Raw genomic sequence first — 27,949 nt, 5'->3', positions numbered from 1 at the left:
GGGGGTGGTAAAAGGACTCAGAATGGAGTCCAACCCTGAATATTAGTTATTTGGAATGAGGCATTTACCACCACACTTGACACAAGTAGTAATGCCTGGTATCTCTGGAGTGTGGTCATGGGCATTAAAGCTTTTATAGTGAATGCAGCTGAGATGGTGAGGTCCATAAGTCTGGCAGTAGAATACTGAAGGCAGTCTTATGGAGAATTGCAGACTAGAACTTGTTTTATTTGCAGACCAAGAAAACATTACAAAAACACTCTCTCAAGGCAACCTCCAATCTTGCAATGTTGATCACAATACCTGGGAGCTCTCAGCATCTGACAAGACCTGATGGTGGCACCTCTGCCACCTCGGTCTGAAAGACCTTGAGAGCTCGTGGATTGCTGCAATCAAAGAGAGATGTGTGAGGAGTAAAGCTAAAAGCAGCACATGTTCATCTACAATTCTCTTAACCTGTGGTACTTGCAAACAGGGCTGCAGGTCCAAAATTGGTCTTTGATTTCACTTCAGGACCCACAATAAGTGACTACAGCTCATCTATTGAGCTCGCTGGGAGATTCCATCATCATCCCACTCCCAATAAACCTGACTTAATAAAGTTGCAGGATGCCACTTTGAAACAAAAACACAGAGGTGGATTTATTCTCCTGTATCCTGCCTGCATATCCTGATCAAGGCCTATAAAATAAGCAAGTCAGCCAGGTTTCTTAGAAAGAACCTGTTAGTTATAAACCTACAAGTATACACTTTATAATGGTCCTGCTCTTTAAGTCTCCAACAGATGCTCAGGCAGGATTTAGCCTTCAGCTATTTTATAACCCCTTCAGGAGGAAGTTCTCTCATTTAAGACTGTTGCAATTTAACAATGAAATTGTCTTTATGGGAATTTAATGAACTGTTAAACCACTAGTAAGCACAATTTGCATTACATGTGTAAGAAAGAGTCAAATATAGTAAAAATCTTAAATGAATCAAATAGTGCCATAAAATCTCTATGGCTAGAAACTCCATGCTTCAATAATAAGAGTATAGCAGTAGGAATATAATATTGACCACCTGACGAGGATGGTGATGGTGACCGTGAAATGCTCAGGGAGATTAGAGAAGCTACAAAAATAGAAAACTCAATAATAATGGGGGATTTCAACCATCCCCATATTGGCTGGTACATATCACCTCAGGATGGGATGCAGAGATAAAGTTTCTAGACACCATTAATAAGTGCTTCTTGGAGCAGCTAGTCCTGGAAACCCACCAGGAGAGAGGCAATTCTTGATTTAGTCCTAAATGGAGCACAGGTGGTCCAAGAGGTGAATATAGCTGAAACACTCAGTAAAAGCAACCATAATATAATTAAATTTAAACATCCTTGTGGAGGAGAAATACCAAAAAAGTAGCATTTAACTTCAGAAAGGGGAACTACACAAAAATGAGGACACTAGTTAAAACAGACATTAAAAGATACAGTCACAAGAGTGAAATGCCCACAAGCTTAACGGACACATTTTAAAGACACCATAATAGAGGCTCAAATTAAATGTAAACCCCAAATTAAAAAGAATAATAAGAGGACCAAAAAATGCAATCATGGCTAAACAACAGAGTAAAGGAGGTGATTAGAGGCAAAAAGGCATCCTTTAAAAATGGAAGTCAAATCCTAATAAGGAAAGCAGAAAGAAGAATAAACTCTCGCAAGTCAAGAGTAAAAGTATAATTAGGAAGGCCAAAAAAGAATTTGAAGAGCAACCAGCAAAAGACTCAAAAACAGCAAAAAACTTAAGTACATTAGAAGCAGGAAACCTGCCAAACCAATCAGTGTGGCCACTAGACGATCAACATTTCAACTAAATGAACACTCATGGAAGACAAGGCTATCGTAGGGAAACTAAATGAATTCTTCACATTGGTCTTCACTAAGGATGTGAGAAACAATCCCACACATGAGCCATTCTTTTTAGGTGACAAATCTGAAGAACTGTTCCAGATTGAGCATATCAAAAGAGGAGGTTTTTGAAGAAATTGCTAAATTAAACAGTAAAAAATCCCCAGGACCAGATGGGCTTGACCTGTGGAACTCATTGCCCGGGACGTTGTGAAGGACAAAACTATAACTGGGTTCAAAAAAGGATGAGATAAGTTCATGGAGGATAGGTCCACCAATGACTATTAGCTAAGATGGTCAGGGATGCAACCCCATGCTCTGGGTGTCCCTAAGCCTCTGACTGCCAGATGCTGGGACTGGATGACAGGGGATGGATCACTCGATGATTGCCTGTTCTGTTCGCTCCCTTTGAAGCATCTGGCATTGGCCATTGCTGGAAGACAGGAAACTGGGCTTAATGGACCATTGTTCTGACTCAATATGATCATTCTTATGTTTTTTTAAAGACCGTAAAAAGTTTAATAATTTTCAAAGTATGAATATATCAAAACATTGTCTCTTTACTAAGTCAGACAGTAAGAGTCAGTGTTAACCAGGGACAAGACAAGTATAAATGAGATGTAATACAGAAGGCAGAGCTTCACAAAAAAAAGGTGACTGTGGTCAAATAGATAGGAGGGTAATTTTAGTAGCTGCATTTCAGACAGACTGGAAATGGGAGATGTTATGTGAATGTCAGGGAGATCAGAGCGGAGGCGACTGCAGTAATCAAAATGAGAAATTAGGACTGGATGTATTGTGGGAGAGAAAAAAAAGCTGCATCAGAGGGGAAGTGGAAAGATTTATACAAAGCCTAGATGTGAGAGGCGGATGAGAGAAAGGAATCAAAGGTGACCCCGAAGGAAGGATGATGGTATAAGTAATGGAGAAAAGAGAAAGAGAAAAAGAATTGGGCAGAAAAATAAGGTCAGTTTTAACCTTCCAAAAAGAGATGTCAGAGGAAGAAGGATGAGATGTGGAAATGGATAAAAAAAGACAACAGATTAGGTGTGGAGTGGCAGATTTGCAGGTAAACAGTATACAAATGAAAGGAGTCAAATACTACTGTCACAACAGCACATTATTTCTGGCTACTATATAATTACTTTTTAAAGTTCAAATCTGTTTCTGGACTTAGAGTTGAGAAAACGATGGAAACTAGCATAGTACCCTGCATTATTCAAAAACAGATAGGTTTGCTTATTTTGGCTTTTTGGTATTATGAGAATTTTCAGAAATTTTTTTTCCTTTCCTTCCTAGAAATTAAAGTTCTGGTACATGCATCGGAGGAAGATGTATAGAAGGATCTTCTGTGCATGACCTCAAATAATTCCTCCACTGTTCTGAAAAGTAAATCTGAAAATCCAATCTAAAAACCATTCAGCAAGTGAAGAGATTTAAAAAACATAATAATTGAAGCAGATATCCATACCAGAAGGCCACAGGAAGTAACACATTTTGATCTCTCTTCAAGAAGCAGAAACAAGTATACAGCAAGCACAACAGTAAGTCATACAACTGTCCAAAGGTTAAAAAAAACAACCCTCAATATCCAAGAGAAAAGGGGCCAACAAAGTGGAAGATCAGGAAACCTCCAACGAATGTTACCCTCACAATTTTTTTTTTGATGTCCCATCAAACCTGATGCCTCAAAGGCAAAGCAGCAGAACAGTTTCTTCTGCCTCTATTGCTTCACCTTCTGCTTGGAGAAATATGGTTGTGTCAGATTTGTGGTATTGAGCAAGTGACTGTCCCAAAGGGGTCTGCCTCTGGGATTGAAAGTTGTTCAATTGGTTTCAATAGGAAGGCAACTAAATCTTCTAGTAACAAAGATCTTCCCAGATTTATGCTTATTATGACTTTTTGAATGTGAACAAGAATAGGAGGGAACTCTCAGATATGTGGTGCTTATTATTCTTCCTCTTCTTTATATGCATTACTATCTCTGGATCCTGCAACCCCAAAGATCCAGCAGTCTTCTCTTTAGGCTTCTTGGAAGCAGAATGCAGACCTGACTCACTTTCCTTCCCTCGAGCACCCTTGTGCTGAGATAACTGCTGATGCCAAAGCATTTAGCCAAGATTGCAGTAAAGTTGAGGGAGACATGGAGGAGCCATTCTTCCTGTAGGAACAGTCACAGGCAATTCCCTTTGTGGGACTACCAGATAAAGACTGTAGCCATGTCTTTCTCCAAAACAATGAAGGCAAGCATGCTGGTCTGAGACTGGCATCTTCCCATTAAAGGAGACTCACCTCAAACCCCAAATGCTTTGAATCTGCCATTAGGAAATTCAAGCAGAACTAACAGGGAAGTTAAGAACACCAAACTGATCAGAGTCAGTATAATGAACAAACCAAACAATGACTATTAATTGTAAAATCCTATCTTTACTTTAAAAAAAAAAAAAAGGAAATATCTCCCCCAATCCCACTGCTCCAATAAGCTACACTATGCAAGAAATACTGAACTAACTACCTGAAGCCATGCGTTCCGAGGTCTCTATTACAGTAATAAGGAAAACAATGTGGCCTCAATTGTACCTCAGATTTATACAATCAGGCCCAAATGTCCAAATCCCTGAGAAAACACTCTTGCAAGCTTTAATGGTCACTAATATTTAGAGGGTTCCAACTTCAGTGTCAAAGGCATATGTGTATAATCTGAAAATGTTCAAAGAGAGGTTGCAGAAGGATGCTTATTTTTCCCTCTCTTCAATGCACCAAAAAGGACCAAGAAGATACCGTAGAAAGGAAAATGAAGAAAAATAAATTAAAATGTATTTCTGCATTGTATTTCTGGTTACTGGGAACATCTGGCAAAAAATTATGCTTTGCTCCCTTTAAAGGCAAACTGCAATACAAAAATTAAAAGCTTTATAGTACATTTTTATTATGTTTATTTAAAGGACAGCGTTTTCAAGTTTAAAGTTTAAGTATCAAAAGAGAAGTGCTCAGTTTTGTTATCTTGAAAGGAGCCTGATAAGCATACTAATCAAATAAAGGTAATCTTGAAGTTACATGGATTTCTATGTTAAATGTCATACGGAGGGATGAATGGATAATTTAGTTAGCTGGAAAAAAAAAAAAAAAACAATCTGAACATTTATTTGATAAGTATTTTCACTTAAAGTATTTTCACTTAAAGAAAAACTATGAAAACATCAAAATATAAAAAGCCACAGAAAAAGATAACAATATTAAACAGTTACAAAATTAATGCCGGGAAAAAACAACAACATATTTTACTAACTGTGAAATATCTTACCTAACAGCATCTGTGTCAAACTGCAGATTGGGTTTATCAATCAACCCAAGAGAATAGAGCTGATAGGCTAAAGCACACTTCCCCACCATGAACTGGGCTGTGTTAGTGCGATCTAAACAGTCAACACAATTGGTTCGAAGAACACCAGTCTAGGAAAGAAATAAGAATAAATGGGAGATTCTTCAACCAGTTCCCAATCATTACATTCATGCTTACTCTACAAGGGAATTGTTCTCCTGGTTTCCTAATAAACTTGTCAAAACTCAAATACTTAATTATTCAAAATCTTGTGTGAATAAGTCAAGATCTTAAATCATTTAGGCTGCAATTGCCTATGTCACAGAAAACTGTTAAAGCCTCAGTTCAAAAGAGTCTCACTATTATCAGCTTCCTAAAACACTAAACTCTTCTTCCCTCTCATAACACACTTATGATTTATTGCAAAAAAAATGCTGGATGCCACTGGAATGCAAAAATAAAGTTCCCATTTTTAAGTCTTGCTACTAAGACTGAAATATAAAAAACAAAACATGCTATCATATTGCTGTGGCCATAAGACAATGGGGTTTATATTTTCAACACTCCTATTCATAGGCAACAGGTGTACAAGTTCTGTTAAAGATTACAGTCTGCATATCTTTCTAAACACCACCTGTGCCTGTGTTCTTCAATTACATAATGCCCACATAAGGCTTGGTATTTTATAATCTGAAGGGCTGAAATCATAAATACCATCTAATATTTTCATAGGAATGATATGTGATTTATGGCTTATTTTGTTAACACATTAAACACAGGTAGACGTGCAATACTTGAAGATATATAAATCAAGGCAATATTCTTTTGGCTTGCATATTCTTCTTTCTTTTAGAGAGTTTAAAATTAGGCTCACTCAGCTATTTATCCTTAAATATCAGACCCTTGATGTTCTGTTAATATGGAATTGAGCATTTGTTCCCTAGTTTATGTAAAGTATAAAATTATAAATGATCATAGGTAGAAGAAAACAATGTTTCAGCAATATTGTATCTTGTGTGCAGAATATACAATCATGACATCCATATTTAAAATCATAAGCCAGTAATTCTTTCGCCATGCTATACATAAAGAGAGTAGTATTTTGAGTCAAATTGCCTGTTTAATTTTTGATTGTAATCACAATTATACAGTGTGCAACAATGTGAAGATAAGAATGCTTTTAAATTCTTGTTTCCATGTACGTGAATTTACTATCAGACTGAAGCATGTTTATTCCACACTCAACTAAAATTTTAATGTTTGAACAATGCAGTTTTTTCAGTATTGAACAGTACATTTTTTCTGATTGTAAGACAAGATGTAAAAAATCATTAAAAAGCACTGTATTGTGTGGCTTGTTGCCTATGTACTGTTAATGTTACAAAGGATAGCAACTTTCAGCGAGACCGGTGCCACTATCGCTAGTTTCAGAAATGGAAACTAAATTTAAAATATTTCTCAGATTTCATTTGGCAAGAAGACAGTTCCAGCAGCATTTTTTTTCTAGCACCACCCAAAGACATTGTGGCCCTAAATCCATTTGGGGCCTTTGGGCGCTACTATAATATACATATTTATATTAGTAAAGTACTGACTCAGAGTAAAGACAGCCATCTACTGATTCATGAACAATACTTCCTGCTGCACCTATGGTAGATGGCTCTTTGAAAGCATCTTGTCCTATCAGACTACTGACTTACGTCAATAAAACTTTGTTGTAATAATAAACCAATATTATTTCAATACCTGTAAGCGACCAGTGGGAACAACAAAACCTCCTAGTTCATTCCATCTGGAAGGGAAACAAAATACCATACCTTACAAAGTTTATTTAATGTAAGGATTAGAGGTCATGTCATGTGTGTCTGGCTCAGTAAAATAGAGGGAAGAATTTAATAACTTGCTAAAAATGAGTCTGAAATCTTTGAGCGGTTGAAAAGATACATGCGTGGGTAAAAACAATGCGCCTATACATATCTGATAGGACATGTGTTGCAATTAGCTTGCAATGCAAGAAATCCAGTATTGGAATAAGCGTGCGCCAAGGCTCACAACAAATTAGTCCAAGAAAGCCAAGTACAATATGCTTCTCCCCACCTCCAAGCTGAAATCCAAGTTATAGACCTTATTAGAATACAGAGATTTCCCCCCAAGTTGGGAAAGTGATCACACAAAAATATTATATAGCTAATGTTTATGGTCAGGTTGAAGGAATTTTCCTTAATAGGCCTAATACTAATTTCATAAAATACATAAAATTTCAATTATGTCATAAATCAATGAGGGCCGAATTGAGTTTTTACTTTGAAAACTGATTTCACACCCCATTTTATCACTTATTTGGGAACTTATTTACAGTTTTTACTTATTACAGATTTGGGAACATACAGTGTATCAAATAACTTCTGTAGTGTTCTAAAAAGTTATAATAAATAATAATCTGTCTTCCCTAGACTTTTTATTTTTATTTTTTTTCCTAACAATATGAATTTCTTACAATCATGTACGCAAGAGTAGGAAATAGCAAGTTTAGATAACAGGTATATTTCCTGGCACTCCTTAGAAAATGCTTTCTTTACATTCAAAATTGTGCTTGCTTTATCTGTTCAGATACTGCATATCTTGTTTTCAAGCATGCAATAAAACATGAAGTGCATGCCCTGAAGCAGCAAAAGAAGCTGTTCTCAGAATGAAGAACTGTTTGTTATATCTTTCAAGAATTCAGGAACTGTTTAAATATAAAAGGGTGAAAATGAACATTTCAGACTTAATTTGTGAAGTGTTTATTGTAGCAAGAACCACCAACTACACCAAATTTCACAAGTACACATTTACCCTGAAGATACAAGTAGCATAATTAGCAGCATATTTTACACTTATTCAATGTGCGGATAATTATAGACCGTGCCCCTTTGGTTGCAGTCTTTTTCACTCTAACTGGACATTAAATTATAATTTTCACATTACTGCAATCCTTAAAAAGCCATGTTAGAATACCTATTGCAGGGATTTAGGAGTACTTCATGTGTGTAAGTAGTGCATGTGCGTGTGTGTATATAGATATCCAGATATTTGTGTGTTCATATCCCCACACACAAACTCATCCTACCCCTTTTACTTTTCTTGTTCTCATACATACTTTTCATCTGGCCGCAAGATGCTGCAGTAGGAATCAGGACGATTTACAAAGAATCCTGTTTTCTTCACTACACTTTCCGCAATTACATTCAATCTATCCAGGACATTACACAGTTTGCTATGGGGAGAAAAAAGAAATACTGAATACGCTTCTTTAATTTTCACTGGTTGGAAAGTCTCCTGTCAATGATTTTCTTTGTAAGAAAACTTGCAGTTCATACCCATCTCCATATCCACTGACCAGACATTATGTTAATAGCAATGTTTTCATGCCAGTTTTGCTCACTTTACATAATTAAAAAGGGACACTGGTAGAATGGTAAATGATTAACATTTACCATTCTACCAATCTTTGCATCATCTACATTTTATTAGCAGTGATTTTATGATTACTTCCAGATCACTGATGAAAATGTTGAATACCTTCTGGCCAATCACTGCAAAACCCCATTAGAAATGCCCCTGTTCAATGATGAATCCTCATTGACAACAACTTCTGGATATCTATCAGTCATCCAGTTCATAATCTATTTAACATGTGCTTTATTAATACTGTGTAGACTGCCAATTTTTTAAAATCAGAATGTCGTGTAGTGGTACTACAAATGCTTTCCAAAAGTATCAGTATTGTAGTTACCTTTAGCAACCAAACCTTAATCTCAAAGAATGAAATCTGGTTTGTTTGACAAGATTTATTTTTAATAAAAACCATGGGTAGCAGTTATATTATATTAATTCTATTCCTATCTTAACTCTATCAATTGAATCACGTATAGACTTTTTCCCCTTATTTTGCCTGGGACTGATGTCAGGCTAACTGGCCTATAGTTACTCAGGTCATCACACTTCCCCTTTTTGAATATTGACACAACATTAGCATTCTTCCGGCCTTCAGGAGTTTCCTCTATATTCAACTAAGCAGCTGGAGTAGATAGATGTGGGCTTTTGAGACGGCAAGTCTGAAGCCTCAAATGTGTCTCCTTGCTTGTGTGGAAAGTGAAGACATGACTAACCACACACCGGGATTCACGGTCTCTCCCCCAACCCTGGCATATGAGGCATCTGACATGGATATGACACATTTCTTGAAGCTCCTACAGGACTCATGGCCTAGGGACTACCCAAGGCAGATATATAGGCTACAATAACCCATACCACACTAACTAAAAATTGTTAATTACTGAAGGATAAAAAGAATTAGACTATAACAATCTAGCCTGAAGACATAAAAGCAAGGTTCAGTTAGCTCTCTGCAGCAAAGGAACTGATGCAGTGGAGGATGTGATGCCTTACATAGTGTAGGGCAATGATGTCACCCTCATCCTAGATCACTCATGAACCTCCCAAATAACATGGCTTTTCAAGGAAATGCCACAGGCTCACCATGCAGGTGCCATATTCCACAAATGGGAATGCACAAAGGCTGTGAAGAAAAACACGGTATTTTCAAAATTAGGCTGAAACAGCTAACTACAGATAAAGATACTTGTGGAAGACAAAAATGGCATGTGTCAAAAGGCCTGGAGAGGTGCAAATCATCTGAGTGATAAAAATACATGACGATAAAATAGGGGTGCTGAGAGAAACTTAGGCGGAGCTATATTGTGTCAGAATGAGGAGTTCTGTTGAAATCAATAAGCTTTGTGAAATCAGATTGATTTCACCTGAATACCTTTTTGGAAGAAAACTAGAAAAAAGTTCTGATAATGTCAAAATATCCTACTCCCACATTTTTGGAATGGTATGTTTTGATTTTCTTTTGCTTGAAATGATGGTTTCAAAATTTAATTTTGCATTATAATACAAATGAAAACAAAATGATTTTGTTAAAACATTTCAATTGACCTGTAATAAGGCGTTTTTTCTGAAAATTTTCCTTTGGAGAATTTCAAATTTTTGGTTTTCACTCCCATTTGGAACAAACCAAATTTTGAAATCTCAATCTTTCATGAAACAGAAATTCCATCCTCCTCACACCCTAAAATTTTTCTGATCTCCTAAAGCCACGCTCACACTGGCAGGATATAGTAAAGAAATTTAAAAAACATTTATCACTGTCACTGATCACTTATGAACTATGATGACATCCATACAGGGAAAGAATTTGCCCACCTTTTTGTGTATTTGGCCATATCCCAAGGAATATAAACAATAGCATGTTCTGGGGGTAAAAATTGATTGAGATATGTCACAGCACCAACAAGTTCTTCACTTAGAATCCTTTCATGCTTTCTTTTTTCACGTTCCTTAATCAAAGCCAGAAAAACTTAGCATTAACATTTTTGAGCTAACAGGTCTAAATGTTAAAATATTTGTAGCCAATCTCTCTCTCTCTCTCTCTCTCTCACACACACACAGCCACCCACCCACCCCCATCCCTGATTTTAGTATTTATTTTATAGGTGTAAAACAGGAAGAACAAGCAGCATGCATAAGAAAAGAGGGGCGGGGACAGGGGAGTGTTTAGGCAACATTAAGGCATACAGTTAAAAATGAACAAACAGGAAATTCAATAACGTTCTAAGTAGTATGTTAGCCTTTATAATCTATGATAAACAGAATTATATTATGAAATATATTTATCCAGAAAAGAAAGAATAGCCATACTATATATATATATGCAAAAAATGGGTAGATTTATTTAAACCACTGAATTTTGTTATTATTGAAATCAGCAAGCAGGAAACCTCTGTTTAAATCGTTGTTTTTAAACTTGTTTCATATTTGTACTTTTTAGTTGTTTTCTGGAAGTAAGATTGATTCTCTTTGGGTTGGTAACCATTAAAGCATATTGATTTGTAACTAAATATAGCCTTTACACTAAATTTGGTGCTTCTTTTAGCTAACCAGGAGGATACACTATATATATATATATATATACACACACACACATTTGTTTAAGCAATTACATAGTTTAACTAACATTTATTTAGACTCTTAATTTTTACATTTTTCATTATATTAGAAAATAGTGAAAGATGCCTTTCTTATTTATTGGATTAATTTGTTACTTGTGATTTGTGTCAAGCTCTAGTTGGATAGAAATTAAAATTCAATTAAAATCCACGAAACAGCATTTTATTTTTTTATTAATTAAATAAAACTACCTTCTGAGCTGGATATATAAAAAATTATCAAAACATGTTTTGCATTTTAAAACTAACTGAATTATTAAACAAAGAAAGTAGTATGTTCAGTTAGTGAATTGAACTGATTGTTTCTGGTCACCATGCTCTTCAAAACCTTAGAAGCAGTAGAGCTCATTCTCTCACACCTGCTTTTTATCTAAAGATTGGAAGGAGAAAACAAACTTTCCTGATTTTTCAACTCCCAGTTGGTTTGACTTCAACTGAATGAGCCACTGAACTGAACTAACTGAATAAACTGAAATGAAGAAAATATTCTCTCTGTACCCGCGGAAAAGGCTCCTGATGTTAAAAGCTGGTTTAGGCAGTTCAACAAAGTCTGGTTCCAGGTGCTCACACAGTGACTTTCACTGTTCAGCGGTGGCTTTCCTTTAAAGTCTGGCAGCAAACATGTAGAATCATACAATCATAGAATATCAGGGTTGGAAGGGACCTCAGGAGGTCATCTAGTCCAACCCCCTGCTCAAAGCAGGACCAATCCCCAATTTTTGCCCCAATCCCTAAATGGCCCCCTCAAGGATTGAACTTACAACCCTGGGTTTAGCAGGCCAATGCTCAAACCACTGAGCTATCCCTCCCCCCAAAATGTACTGTATAATTTTTTTAAAAATTAAATTTTAACTAATTATAGCAAGCCTAGGCCTTAACATAGGCTGTCAATTTCAAGTTTAATTATAAACAGGTTGCTTAAAATAAATCTGTATTCAAATTTTTTAAAAATGTATCCAGCCTGGCAACAAAAAGTTAACAACAGAGCTGGAATCTGAACATTTTGATATCAGATTTTTTTTTGAGATTTTTAAGTATGGAATCCTAAGGTTGCATTAACAGAGCTGTTTCATTCCATTTCCTACGTAACTTTTTAAGAGGAAATAAAAAGGATAGAAAGGAGGAAAAGGGGAGGAAAATGAAGCTAATTCAGTTCTAGAACTTACAAGCTCTACCAGAACATCTCATAACTCTGACTCCAGAGCGGTTTAGACAAGAAAACTGATACACTTTGCTGACCCTAGGTATAGTGTTCTTGTTGTTTTCTCAAATTAACAAATGAACATTTAACTTGTTACACATTGTGCAGTGTATCTTTATTTTACTCTACACTAAAGGACATTTTCTATTGTGCACATACAACTATTTAAAAATTACTTCTATCTTTTTAAACCAAAAGTAATATTTTTCAAATCAAACAGTACCTTAATGTACCTTTCTACCATAAGTCATTTTTGCTGTAACGTTGCTCAAAAAGCATGGTAAGAATTATTACTATTATTTTTAAAGAGGGAAAAGTATTCTCACTCTTTGTATGCTCTTGAGTCAAACATTTATGGAGGAATTTTCCTACAACATTCCAAAATTATTTATGATCAGAGACTAAGCATAGGAAGTTTTACCCCAAAAGGTGAATTTTCAGAATGTTCTCATTCTGTCAGTAGTGACTAAAAGTGGAAGCTGTTTTGCAGCTCTTAACAATAATAGGCACTACTGATGTCCACTATTATATAACTAGATCAGATTTAAAAACCAGACAGACAGAAAAAAGCTGTACATTTTAATAAGTATGATTGTTACTTAGAACTACAAGATGCTATGTATAGAACCTGCAGGGAACATAGCTATCAATAGCTACTGCTGAGGTGGGCAGCATAACCTTCTAAGGAATAGGGAAATAAGTGAAGAGTGAGGGGAGGGAGAGGAAAGAAAGATGAGAGAAGTGAGAAATGGTCTGAAGTAAATAGGATGAAATTCAATAAGGACAAATGCAAAGTACTCCACACAGAAAGAAACAATCAGTTGCACACATACAAAATGGGAAATGACAACCTAGGAAGGAGTACTGCAGAAAGGGATCTGGGGGTCATAGTGGCTCACAGGCTAAATATGAGTCAACAGTGTAACACTGTTGCAAAAAAAGCAAACATCATTCTGGGATGTATTAGCTGAAGTGTTGTAAGCAAGACATGAGAAGGAATTCTTCCTCTCTACTCCACACTGATTAGGCCTCAACTGGAGTATTGTGTCCATTTTTGGGTGCCACATTTCAGGAAAGATGTGGACCAATTGGAGAAAGTCCAGAGAAGAGCAACAAAAATGTTTAAAGATCTAGAAAACATGACCTATGAGGGAAGATTGAAAAAAATGTGTTTGTTTAGTCTGGAAAAGAGAAGACAGAGGGGACATAACAGTTTTCAAGTACATAAAAGGTTGTTACAAGGAAGAGCGAGAAAAATTGTTCTCCTTAACCTCTGAGGACAGGACAAGAAGCAATGGGCTTAAATTGCATCACCCTTTGCCAAAGCTGGGTCTCATGGGCCCCTCCCTTCCCTAGGTGAATGAGGATCAAACCAGGCAGCCAGAGCGTGCAGAGCCTTGATCCCCACCAGGCTGGGTGCTCTGCTCAATGAGAGCTGGAAAGCTGGGCTCTGAAGAGCCAAGTGGCCCCTAATGGCCACCAGCAGCTCTGCAGTCCCAAATCTGTGGGAGGAAAACATTAAATTCTGCACAAATGCTGCAGGAGTAAAATTTTAATCGTTCAGGCTGAAATTTTCCATGCTAGGTGCCTGTGTCAGGCTGTTTTGTTTTTTTTTTATAAAGGCTCAGCCAAAACGGTTCAATGATTTCCAACAAGATTAGAAGAAAATAAGTTATTCCACATTAAAAAAATTCTGGTGGCCTTTTCTTTGGAAAGTTCTCTAGCACCACCATGCTTTGGAGCAGGGGCTTGAAATATGACAGTGGGTACCCTTGGTGTCAGAAATGAGCCTTTTGAAAATCTGCCCAAATTTGGCCAAGTTATAAGTCTCTGGGGAAAAAAAAAATCAGTTTTCACATACTCAGAGACTTGCTAGAGTTTAATAGCTTAAAACTCTAAAGAATCCATCCTCACTGACAATGCTGCATCTTCTCCCAGTTCCTATTGCTGTCCAGACTTTGCATACATTTGTTCCACAGAGCAGTGAGCATGCTCCATCCCAGAGCTAAAGGAGCGAAGACGACTTTTGCTATAATGGCTGCTGCAGGCTGGGATGGGGCCAGGTACCAGAACTGACTAAGAAAGTCTCTCTCTTCTTGTGGTCTCTATAAGTAAACCTCCCCTCCCCCCACCTGCTAGCACCTAGGCAGTATGAAAGAGGAAGTCATCTGATTCAAATACAAAGGGGACAAGAGTCAGGATAGAAGGAGGACTTGGTAAGTAGATTGGGAAAAGGAACCTGAGGGATGGAGACGGGCTAGAGGCCACCAAGAGGGTGTAAACTGGGACTGGATGGGCAAGAAGACTAAGTTTGGGAACCAGAGGGCTCGGGTGGAGAGGGAGACATCTGACAGAGCTGGGGCGGAGCGGGGGAGAACTGGGACTAGCTGGGCATAGAGACTGTGACAGGAGGTCAGGGGAGATGAGGACACAGATTGGATGGGATTGGGATTCGGTGGGGGTGACAGCCAAGGAAGAGAGAGACCAACAAATCAGACATTTGGGGAGAGAACTGAGAGAGCCTGGACAAGGAAACTGAGGAGTAGCAGTGGGAGACTGATTCTGGAGTCTGAAGGGGTGAGGCCTGAGGAATGGAAACTGGGATTGAGTAGGTGAGGAGAATGGGACTATAGGACTGGCAGAAGGAGTCAGAGTTGGGGTAGATAGGACTGGGACAGGTTGGAGAGGACAGCATAGAAAGGGTCAGCTTGGGGGAAATGGGCAGTAGAGTCTATGCCCCTTAGAGCAGTGGTTTTCAACCAGGGGCCTGAGGCCCCTGGGGGGCCAAGAGCAGGTTTTAGAGGGTCTGCCAAGCGTGGCCAGCATTAGACTTCCTAGGGCCCAGGGCAGAAAGCCAAAGCCACACCGTGCAGGACTGCAGCCCAGGGCCCCGAGCCTGACCATCAGGGCCGAAGCTGAAGCCTGAGCAACTTAGATTCACCATGCCACCTTTGGCGTGGGGCTCCTGCAATTGCCCTGCTTGCTACCACTTAACGCTGGCCCTGGCTTTTATATGCAAAAAAACAGTTGTGGCACAGCTGGGCCACGGAGTTTTTATAGCATGTTAGAGGGGGGCTCGGAAAGAAATAGATTGAGAACTGCTGCCCTAGAGCACACTTCCCTCAGGCCTGGAATGGAAGAAGAGATTCTTGAGTTTTACAGCCTCTGCTGTCAGCAAATATCTCCAAAGCCTGCTGGCAAAGTGTCCCATCTCCCTCTAGTGCTGGTCCACGAAGAGGCTAATAATCTACTACTGCTATCAGTTACTCTGTAAGCTGAAAATGGCAGACCTAAGAGTGGATCTAAAGGTTTCAACGCTGCTGATGAACTATGTGGGTATTAACATGATGTCATGTGATGGAATGAGGCCAATTCTATTTGTAATAGGCTCTCATGACCAGGATCCCTGAAGAGGGATGGTGATGGGGTAACCCCACGCTACGATCTCCAGCAGCCTACCACTGTGGAATGCGGGGCCGAAGTAGAGGAGAGCGGACTCCCGTTGCTCTACCTCAAACATTTCTGTCAGGGTACTACATTTGTCTGTGGTAAGATAGGGAACGTGGTCTCTGCTGGTGCAATGGCTGAGGGCTTTGTGGTTGAGGATGGGGAAGTGTAGGTCCCAAGTAAGCACAGTGTCACTTTGGAATCTTTCAGTAAATGTAGGGTGCTATCAGTTAGTTCGATGAACAGCTCTGAGCCCTCAATGAGCAAGCCATCATTCATGGCTTGTACCTTGTGAGGGATACATGAGGCTTGGAGCTACAAAACTCTCTGCATGATCACATGCAGGTAGACACAGACCTGGATGGAGTGTCACAGGTAACCATTGCTGCCTGCAGGGCCATCTTGGCCACCAGTTGGCCTTCTTTTGTAGTGTTTTTCAGCTCCTGTCTCCTGTAAGGCAGCCTGGCCTGGAAAGAGGTTACCCTGTCCATTGTTAAAAAGTCATATTTGGCCAACAAAGCCTGGCAGTTGGTCTTGCTCCAAAAATATCTAAACATCTGGGATCCTTGTCCTTAGATGTGTCCTGGTGGGTATAAAAGTACTCGGATCCCAGGTGTGGGGAGGATACCTGTACTATTTTTCTACATGTTTCACTGATGGTGTTATAAGTTGTTGGCATTTGCCAAAAGGCTCTTGCCAGCCCCAGGAGGCTTTCATTCATGTGGAGGGCAATGCTGGTGAGATCAGTGGTCAACAATATAATAAGCAGCTCACGAGACTTCTGGGAAATGACCAAAGTCACAATGTCCAGGGCATCTGTGATCTGCACCAGGAGTTCCTGAAAGGTCTTGAAATCATCCAGTGGTATAGGTACTGAGGCTACTGCCTTGTCTGGGGACTAGAAGGAGAAGTCATTAGGCAGTAAGAAGTGTTGTTTGGCCTCAGGTTCCCTCCCCCCCCTTTTTTTTGTATTCCATGGAGGTCGGAGGTCCTTCATCGGTGTTTGGGGTGAGCCCATTCAGCACCCTGCTTTTACATCTGAAGCATCAAATTCAAAGTTGGGGCTGTCAATGACTTCGGCACCGTGCCACCATCCATGGCGCCAATGTCGACATTGGAGCCAGGAGTGCCTTCGGTGCTATTTTCTCTGCAGAGATCATCAGAACTGCCTGTGTGCCAGATGAAGCACTGGACGATATAGACTTGACTGTTAGATGGGTCTTGGAGCTCGGGTCTTCTGGATCCACTGCCACTCAGATTGCTCCAGAAGATGAATCTTCAGCATTGTATTTTTTGACTTGTGCGTTTTTGCAGAGAAGAAAAGGCAAACTGAGAACCTGCTAGTGATGTGAGACTTTCTGAAATAGAACATATATCTTCTATCTTAGTGGAATTGGCCCATTGCAGGATGGACAAGTAGAGGCAACCTTAATTCTGGCATCTCTTAACTTTGAGTCCTTGGCTTTGCAAGCTTAATAACGTTCTTTTCACATAATTTTGTGTGTGTAATTATATAAACAAATCCCAGCAAGAGCACATACAATTTGTTACTAATTACTGCCACCTTCCACATTGCACAGAAGAGCAGAAGACATTTATAAACTCACTGACCTTTAAGAATTCTCCGAAGAGTAAGAGTACCTGAGGTAAAAATGCTCAGTGATTGTGTTGAAGTTGGATCAACACATGCACAGGAAAATTCAATTTTCCCCACTGCACAGAAGTAGTAGAAGAGCATTAATTTTAGCAATCTAGCATTGAGCACCTACAGAGACACATTTTCAGCCACACTACAAAAGCCTTGTGAATAAAAGCACATAATGATTCACATGTCAGGGTCATGTGGATCTGGATTCACATTTTAGTGCTGGCTTTTGAAAACTAAATCTATAAATAAGAGAATCATTTTCTTGTCAACAAAGCACATCAAGTTGTTTACCACAGCTTCATGTGCTGATTCTTAAAAGCACATTCAAATGAGAGCTTTAAGAAATAAAAAATAATGGGACTTTGCTATTTACTACTTCAGCTTACAGATTCCCAAAATCAGCCTTTTGAATTCTTTCAGTTTTTTTAATTAGAGACTTGTATTGCATGCACATAAGGCGTCCTTTCTAAACTAAACATATCTCTACAACATGCTATAATGGTAAAATATCAATGAAGAAGATTAAGAGAATATGAAATCAGATATAATTAAATGAAAGATTCCTATGAGACAGTAGTAAGTATACTACAATCTAATGAAGAACAAACTGAAATGACATATGATGGTTCTTATATCAAGTACTGTAAGAATGTATTAGCCAAATAAAAAATAAATATATCAGCAATAGCCATATACCTCTTCTGCAACTATTTCTTTTCTACATTTCCTTTCTCCATAGGCATTGTAGAATTAATTAGGTCTATTATATCATTTTATTGTTATTACAATTGTATTTATTTTCTTTAAAATTTATACATTTTACCCCATTGTCCATATTGTCACAAAAGTTATTAAGTAGTTAGTAACAGAAACATTAAGATGAAATTCCTCCTTTTCTGCACTGAATTTTTTTGTTAAGAGGCAAAACAAATTAAAATTTCACTTTTTCATTATATTTTGCATAGATATACTGCAGTTTTGGTTTGAATTATTCAAAAGTTCAGTTCATTTGTTTAAAGACACAATCCAGTAATCATCTACCAGTGTGAGTAACGTTCTTTGCATGCAACTTCTTAGTATGATTGGATTCTTATTGCCATCACTTATCTTCTTCCTCCAAAAATAGGAGGAAACAAACTGGTCCCTGTGTGGGATATATGTATTTACAGTGTTTCTCATTCTCAGAATAAGTTGGGCCTCCTGGATGCTAATCAAGGTCTGTTTGGTCTTTTCAATAAAGTGGCTGGCTTATGAAGGTATTGGATTCAAATACTGTTCAACAGATATTGTCTGTCATATGCTCTCTCTGTCAAACAGATCCCTATATTTTCAAGACTTATTTATTATTAGCATCTGAAAATTATTCCACACTTAATACATATCTAAGTTACTCTCTTGGAATATTAAATATAAATATTACTTCTAGCCTTTTCAATCATCCTCCAGACTCTCTGTCAAATACTTCAGATATGCATTAGACATTGACAGACAAAGGAGAATTTACTGTTTTGCATGGGGTACAGTAGTTTTAGTTTGGAAGTTTATCACCAATACTTCTTGCAGTCATATGATGGTACTGCAGCATACTTTGGTGGTAAGTAGAGTGAAACAGGAACAAGAAAGATTGCCTTTTGGTTAAAGCACTGGGGACTGGAATCAGAATATCTAGATTCAGTTCCTGGCTCTACCACAGATTTCCAGTATGACCTTAGGCTTCATACTGGTATTACTGTCTGGACATATTTTAAACCCATGGTTCAAATATTGCTGCTCAAGGTGGGGTGATACCAATAGCCTGAAAGAAAAGATGAAGTATGTATTGCAAGAAGTGTATAAACATTAAGGACAGTTTATTTCTGGAGAACTCTACTGACAGTCTAATTATAATGCAAGATATATCTGGGTAAGGGAACAGGTTTGTGAAAAAGGTCCTCCATTTGTAGGCTGGTATTAGCTCATTGTGAGATGGAACTAGCGCATTCAGACCCAATTAAAATGGATCCTCATATTTCAATATAAACTGTAATCCTTCTGGCTGTTTCAAAATTGCATGGAAAAGCTCCACTGGGAGCCATATCCAACTCTTCTTTGTTAGAAGGACATCTGATACATTGAAACCGGCTTAATGACAGATGGAAGTGAAAACAGCAAAAGAGGAATTTCGCCTGTTTGCTCATTCAAGGAATCTTGTTATTTATTAATCTGAAAATGTGCATTTTCTATTAGATGCTAGTATTAAATTTATAATTAGTCCAAGGCACAGCTTTCAGAACCAAATTTAAGCAGCAAAACTCTCATTGGCTTTAATGAGTCTATAATCTGCCTTTAAATGCAAAAACTTAGTATAATTAAAATTATTTTTATCAAACCACAAGTTTATTGATTTATTTGTACCACACATCAAGTTCTGACTAAACAATACTGTACCTTCACAAGATTCAAAATGATAATGGGAGAGCCAAATCTCTGAAGCATTTGATCAAAGTGAAGTGCAGCTATGTGCGCAAATGGATCTGCTTGGTCCACTAGAACAAGTAAATAAATATATTCGGGGGAAAAAAAACAAAGATTTTCAGATCCTGAAAGATTACTTTCCTGTGAATGCATTTTTTATAGCAGATTTACTTATTTTTTTAATAGCAGCAATACAATTCACACCTCTCAATCATTAAAGAAACAACAAGGTAAAAGCAAAGGTTTTCCCTTTACATTTTTTTTTTTTTTTTTAGTTTGTCAAAAATTAGATAGCTAGAAAGAAACCACTACTTACCTGTTCTTTTACCACTTTTACATCCATTCCACTTCTGTTCTACACATGACCAGTGCATTGGATCCAGAGGCGTTTTTCACTTAGAGACACTCACTGGGGCAGCACTTGTGCAAGCCAGACAGTGATACAAAGGGCAGGGAAAGTTACTGACCAGCAAACTCAAGCCCAATCCAGTGAAGCACACATGAATGTGATAAACTCTGAGCATGTGAGTAGTTCCACTGAGGGCAAATATATCCTGGCCCCATGAGAGTTAAGGGGAATTTTTCAATTGGTTAACAGAGCCAGGATGTCATCCAAAATGTCCTCCCATGGGAGACAAACTAATAAATAACTATTTGGGTACAAAATCATGAGCACAAAGGAGGCTGCAGTCTTCAACCACAAGCATTGCCACATTAGGGCAATAAAGGGCCACTGTGGACACAATGTCTAACATTAAAAAGTCACCAAATTCCTCGGGTCTAATTTCAATCTGGAATTAATTTTTGTGGCTAGCTAAGGAACACTTTCATAAACCAGGATGTTTATAAAACAGTGCTGATCAATCTTTAATTGTAGCTTCACAGTGAAGAAACAAACATACAATTTTTTTTTAGTTTTTACAAGATTAACCTTCACCTATTCTCTCTCTGGCATGTTCTTTTAGGAAAACACATTGCTTACCATAGGCTATCATAAAGAATATATTGAACATACATGTAATTGGTGGCTTAGGCATCATAGTCGAAATATCTTGAGACCAGTATAGAGGGACTGAGCCTCGAACTTGAACGTAAGATGAATAGCTCCCTGCAGAAAATGACATCACCGAAGCATCACAAAGTATTTGTTCAGTTTCTACTTCATTAGCAACATCTCCCTGAAACAAACAAAAAATGCAAATACTGTAGACATATTACATTTCAGAGCTGCATACATAGATATTGAAATAATAACTGTGAATGACAGGACTAATCAAAACTAAAAATAAGGGACGTCAAATCATAAGAGCACAAGAATTCCAAGGCAGGGAACTGTATTGGTCATGTAACTCACAATTGCCAACTTTCACACGGTAAATAAGCACCCGACTTTCACAATAAGACAAAAAACAAGCTAATCCCATTTCAAAACAAGGCCAAAACAAGCCAATCCCTAAGAACTCCAACACTCTGTGACTAGATCCCCCGGCGTGCAGCCTGGGACTGTGGTGGGCCCACTGTGCACCCCAACTCTCCCCCCCCCCCTTGCCCCACTTGCTGGGAGCTGATAAAAAAAAGCAACAAGCAACAAGCCAAACAAGCAACAAACTAACAGCCAAAAACTAGCCAACAAGCAACTTCACAAGCCAATTAAGCCAAAAACAAGCCAATTTCTGCGTTTTTTCTGTGGGTTTAGCATGTCTGATGTAACTCCCACCTTTTCATTACTCTTGTATCAGCATGCAAAGCTACATGTTACTATGGTCACAAAATTGTCCGGCCCTTTTTAAATCCAGCTATAAAATATTTAACATAAAACAGAGGCTAGGGTTAGTGCAAAAAGTTGTTCTAAATGTGTCCAAGAATCACAGATGGCCAAAATGTTGATCTGCTTGCTGCCTGATTATGGAGCTAAAGAGGCATTAGTCCTGAAGAGGTCTGATTGATTGTAACTTGGTTTGATGCAAGCAAAACATATATTGTTAGTAGCATTGAGGTCAGGCAGGCTTTGGATAACTGATCATCAGATTCATGAAAAAGTTGGTTGCCTCCCTACCTCTGGCCCCAATCCTTCGATATGATGTACTAATATAGACCCTAATGTCTGTACATAGCCTAGAGGATGTCAGTGATACCGGAAGGGAGCATAAAGGTCTACAACAGGAGTGGCCAACCTGAGTCTGAGAAGGAGCCAGAATTTACCAATGCACATTGCCATTGCCAAAGAGCCACAGTAATACGTCAGCAGCCCCTCCATCAGCTCTCCCACAACCTGCACCTCCCACTCACGCGATCAACCCTCCGCCTCCTTCCCCGCACCTCCCGATCAGTTTTTTCATGGTGGGCAGGAGGCTCGGGAGGCAGGGAGGGGGAGGAGCGAGGGCACGGCAGGCTCAGGGGAGGGGGCGGGAGGGGGTGGAGTGGGGGGAGGGCCTGTGGCAGGGCCAGGGGTTGAACAGTGAGCACCCCTGGCACATTGGAAAGTTGACACCTGTAGCTCCAGCCCTGGTGCCAATAAAAGAAGCCGCATATTAACTTCTGAAGAGTCGCACGTGGCTCTGGAGCCACAGGTTGGCCACCCCTGGTCTACATCATCTCACTGCAGTGTTGGGCCCTAAATATAGGTCTGTATATTAGGCTTTTTCTCTATCGACTGGATTTCAAGAACTATTACATACAGTACAAAGAAAATGTGCACCACCATAAACATGAAAGAACTATGAGTAACTATATAAAATTTCAACATATCTGCAGTGATAAGTTATGAATAACTACAGCGTGAATTCTCTACAGCAAATTAAATCCCATTTGCTGCTGTTATATCTTCCAACTCATCAGAATTTTCTTTTCTACCTTACAGGTAAATACCTCACTATATTCACTAAAGTGCTACAACAGAAACTTTTCTTCTCCTGGCTTTCATTTCTTATATTTAATTTAACTATCATAAAATAATAAAATTTACATTTTTTCTCCCTGATATTTTCACTATGGATGTGATAACTGTAAAATGAAGAATAAGCTACCAAAATCTTAAGGACACAACCCCGCTCTCTATTAAGGAAGTAGAATAAGACCTTCATGTAGTGCAGTACAAAATGAAAGTTGAGGAGATTTACTTTACCTCAGAGTTTGCTCCTCTCTTTAGAAAACGTGTTCCAGCAAATTTGCTTGATCTTCTGGCTATCAGAGTGACATACACTGGACGACCATAGATTAACAGTTCTTGGAAGCATGGTTAAGGTTCACACATTTTATGATTCCCAAAGCTATTTTCCTTTCATTTACTTTAGTCCTGATCAATGTTAAAAAAAAAAACCTCCAAAGAAAATGTATTTTATTGTGCTTTTTTCTGAATGAAAACCCTATTTTAATATTATTTCATAAGACCTCTAGCAATACAGATGAACATAATTCCTTTTTACTTTTTCAGATTTCTTTAACGAGTGGGAGAGACTAATTCCCTTTCCAATCAATCATTTGTATAGTGCTTTCCATTTCAAAGCTCTTTACAATAAATCAACTAATCTTCACAACCTTAGGGAGGAAGATAAATATTATTTCCATTTTACAGAAGGAACAATGAGGCAGAGCTGTTACAAGATTTATCTAAGGCCCCAGGAGGAGTCAATGTCAACTCTGGGATTAGGAACTCCTGAGTTCTATTTCCAAATCAGATATATAGGTTATCCTCCAATGATTTTTCTGGAAAGGCAGTTCACTTGCAATCAGACTAGATAAAAACCACTGAAACATACTACAAAAGCAGTGGTGATCTGACCTCAGTTTATATTTTGCCAGGTATTGAATTAATCTACCTTTAATCATCTTTCATTGCTTACATACTGAGGTGAGACGCACAATTAATTGTCAGATTTGTCCTTCATTCACCTATTCTTGAAGATTGGAACTACATTTGGTAACATTTTAGTGATCAAGAAGATCTGCTGCAAGTAGGTGTTAAAAGCATGTATGTAGGGAGCTCTTGAGCTTTTTAATGTTTTAATGTTAATGCAATTAAAACAGAGGGCCAGATCCTCTAGAGTCCACTTTGTACTGCAATTTTAGCACATTATGGCCATAAAGCAGGTATAACAAGGCACTGAGATGAGGGTGGGGAGGGAGAATCAACTCTATGACACCAAGCCAACATGGAGGCTATGTTCAGCATTCACATCACACACCCAGTCAGTACCTGGCCAGGGCCAGGGAAGCTAATGATCCAACCAGTGCACCATATTCAGCAATGAATCCTGGTCACATGCCACCTGAGGCACGTTGTGCATATGCTAAGAAGATATCACTCAGATATCTGCTGCTGGCAGCACAATGAGACTAGCCAAGATGCCCCTGTAAAAGCACTGATGTGTGATTGTCATTTTGGCCAGTTGAGGCCAGTAACTGCTCCTGTAAGCTAGACTAGCCTTGAAACTGTTCTAATTTATGCCTGGGAAGCAGCCCTGTACCCAGCAGCCCCAGAATCACAGGAATGCACATGGGAGCTTCAGGCCACCTTTGCAACCCCACCCACCTTGTGCTATGTGCCCCTCAACAGCCAATTATCTGAACCCCTGCATTAAAGGGTAGTTTGAAAAAAAGAAAAATCATGAAGTGATGTATTGTTCTTTCTTGACTTATCTGAAATAACTGAGGCTCAAGGCAATTTATTTAAAAATCTAGTTATTCTAATTTAAGGATAAGTATCACCGTACTCCCTCTCCCCCACACACAAACACATATTTTTTAGAAAAGTGTTATTTGAGTTTGATGATGCATAACTTTACCTATGCAAAATTACTTACTAAAAACTAAGGCCCCCAATGCTACAAATATTTATGCACAAAGAATGGGATAACTCACTTGCAGAATTACTCTCGTACAAAGAGTCTGGGAATGGAGAGATGGAAGAGAATACAATGAATTCAGAAGATCTTTTCCACAAAGGTTATACCTAAATTCTGAATCCATAGTCATATTCCCCTTCTTTCATTTTTTTCCATGAATGGGCTTGTATATTAATGGTGTATGGTAAAGATGATAGATTAAAATAAGTCATATAAAGTATGCTAGATTCTTATTAACTATTAAGATGAGGGGACAGTTTATGTAACTGACGTATGTATAGGTTTATATTAAATCATTTATGCATAAAGATAAGATTTGGATATATTTTCCACTATTGTTGCAGTAGATATATATTTATTTTAAAAAACCTTAGAATGGAATTTTTAAAAGCACTCTATGTAGATTTAACTCTAGTCCCACTGCAGTCAGTAGGAGTTTTATCACTGACTTCGACTGAAGCAACGTTAGGTCTCATTGATTTGAAAATCCAATCCTAAAATAATAATAATCATCCCTGTGTTTTAGCAATAATATCAGCACATCTCTATGTCAATAAGTAAGCTCTACCACAGTTCCCCCCCCCCCCCCCCACCCTTCAGAACTCCCTGATAAATACCATCTGGTCCCAAAGGAGTTTGTCAAGTTGCTCTACTAGGACTCAAATCTGCAGTTAGCTCCACACTGGCACAGCACTCTGCCTGCATGGAAGTGATTGCAAGATTGGAACCTTATTTTTCCATAGTATTATCACACAGTGACTTACTGTAAAATGCGTGCTTGGGTTAATTTTCTCTCATCTTTTATAGACACAGTAAGGACATTATCTTTCCAATTATATATCTTTTTTTAGATCCTATGGTTTTTAAAATCTGGCAAAATAATGCAAAACCAATTAAATGACTGTCATAATACATGTGAAAATCCTTTTAAATAGAATTTAATAAGAACTGATGCAGTAATGAATCTTTTGTCCTGTGAATTGCTGTCCATACACAAACTTTTAAATGCAATAAACCAATATTTGTTCTCTTACAGTAAAAAGGATACTAGACTGCCCACAAAATCCATGAATAACATATAACAGCCAGTCATGATGAACAGTGTTTTTTACTATGTCCAGCAGTTGACCATTCCACACATACTTTTTATATGGTTCACTGCAAATCCCAAATACACCTAAAAAGTTAAAATGAAAATGCATCAATAATAAAAAAAGAGCTCAACCACGTTTGATAATTTCATTTTCAAACACACTAACTGTGGCTTTTAATTTGAGTATTCTTGGCCCCAATTCAAGAAACCACTTAATTATGTTTCAGAGTAGCAGCCGTGTTAGTCTGTATCCGCAAAAAGAACATGAGTACTTGTGGCACCTTACAGATTAACAAATTTATTAGAGCATAAGCTTTCATGGGCTACAGCCCACTTCATCAGATGCATAGAATGGAACATATAGGAAGAAGATATATACACACACAAATACAGATAAGTTGGAAGTTGCCATACAAACTGATGAAGTGGGCTGTAGCCCACGAAAGCTTATACTCTAATAAATTACTTAATTATGTGCTTCAGGACTGTCAAGCTTCCTTCCCCACTCTGAACTCTAGGGTACAGATGTGGGGACCAGCATGCAAGACCCCCTAATCTTATTCTTATCAGCTTAGGTTAAAACTTTCCCAAGGTATACATTTTGCCTTGTCCTTGAACCCTATGCTGCCACCACCAAGCATTTTAAACAAAGAACAGGGAAAGAGCCCACTTGGAGACGTCTTTCCCCAAAATATCCCCCCAAGCCCTACACCCCTTTCCTGGGGAAGGCTTGATAATAAATCCTCACCAATTTGTACAGGTGAACATAGACCCAAACCCTTGGATTGTAAGAACAATGAAAAATCAATCAGGTTCTTAAAAGAAGAATTTTAATTAAAGAAAAGGTAAAAGAATCACCTCTGTAAAATCAGGATAGTAAATAACTTACAGGGTAATCAGATTCAAAACATAGAGAATCCCTCTAGGCAAAACCTTAAGTTACAAAAAGACACAAAAACAGGAATATACATTCCATCCTGCACAGCTAATTTTACCAGCTATTAAACAAAAGGAAATCTAACGCATTTCTAGCTAGCTTACTTACTAACTTAACAGAGGTTCTGAGGCTGCCTTCCTGATCTGTTCCCAGCAAAACCATCACACAGACAGAAAAACCCTTTGTCCCCCCCATTCCAGATTTGAAAGTATCTTGTCCTCTCATTGGTCTTTTGGGTCAAGTGCCAGCTAGGTTATCTTAGCTTCTTAACCCTTTACAGGTGCAAGGGTTTTGCCTCTGGCCAGGAGGGATTTTATAGCACTGTATACAGAAAGGTGGTTACCCTTCCCTTTATATTTATGACAAGGACTATGCTGAACAGTGATGGATTTAAGCACACGTTTAAAGTTAAGCATCTAAGATTTTTATACTGCCACCCATCATTGTAGTATATGAATGCTTTCCGTGTAAAATCAATAGCAACAGAAAGTCCCTAATGGACTTCATGGGAACCGCTATCATCTCTCCCTATAACAGGTCAGAACACCGACTTTTTTCGGGGGGAGAGGGGGGAAAAGAGGGGTTTGGGAATAAAAAGGGTGTTTGAATTGTGCTCTTATGATGGAATGGCATTCTCAGAGAAGAAGGCTATAAACATTTTCTAAAGATGTTCAGACTCTGGATTCACCTGATATACTTTGAAGATTGTTCCATAGCCAGATCCCCTTGACAGAGGAGACTGTGGCCCCAGCACTCCCTTGCTTGGTCCTGAGCTTTGTGATCTGCATTTGTCCCAGAGGAGCATGGCTGTCAAAAGGGTCACAAATCAAAATCTGATCCGAATGTAACTGGGGCTCGATCCATTAATTGCTTTGAAAATTAGGATCAACACCTTAAACTGGCATTGGCAGCTGACTGGGAGTCAGTGGAGGGACTTGAGCCCAGATCTCGTGTGCTCATTGAGGCCTGAGCCATATAGAAGGTAAGCAGCTGCATTCTGTGCATCATCTTCTCATTCAGCTTCAAATACAGTGACCTACAGTAACTCAGTCAGGTGGTGACAAA

At 38.4% G+C, this 27,949-nt stretch overlaps 1 protein-coding gene across 5 annotated transcripts in view; it reads right to left on the bottom strand.

Annotated features, from left to right (window-relative positions):
- FIG4 (FIG4 phosphoinositide 5-phosphatase) overlaps nt 1-27,949 on the bottom strand; it is a 161,106-nt gene that overhangs the window by 91,119 nt on the left and 42,038 nt on the right. For all 5 annotated transcript variants that reach the window (XM_037894611.2, XM_037894614.2, XM_037894612.2 and 2 more), the window contains 8 exons: nt 25,903-26,031; nt 23,135-23,235; nt 21,026-21,188; nt 19,984-20,081; nt 10,458-10,591; nt 8,347-8,463; nt 6,954-6,999; nt 5,190-5,338 (listed from right to left, as the gene is read on the bottom strand). In XM_037894611.2, the coding sequence (XP_037750539.1) occupies nt 5,190-5,338; nt 6,954-6,999; nt 8,347-8,463; nt 10,458-10,591; nt 19,984-20,081; nt 21,026-21,188; nt 23,135-23,235; nt 25,903-26,031 (937 nt within the window). The remainder of the gene's footprint in view (nt 1-5,189; nt 5,339-6,953; nt 7,000-8,346; nt 8,464-10,457; nt 10,592-19,983; nt 20,082-21,025; nt 21,189-23,134; nt 23,236-25,902; nt 26,032-27,949) is intronic.

Source organism: Chelonia mydas, chromosome 3 (genome assembly GCF_015237465.2).
Source record: "Chelonia mydas isolate rCheMyd1 chromosome 3, rCheMyd1.pri.v2, whole genome shotgun sequence".
In the NCBI taxonomy this organism is placed as follows: domain Eukaryota; kingdom Metazoa; phylum Chordata; order Testudines; family Cheloniidae; genus Chelonia; species Chelonia mydas.
Note: the sequence above shows the minus strand (reverse complement) of the source record. Positions and strands in the feature narration are given on the sequence as shown.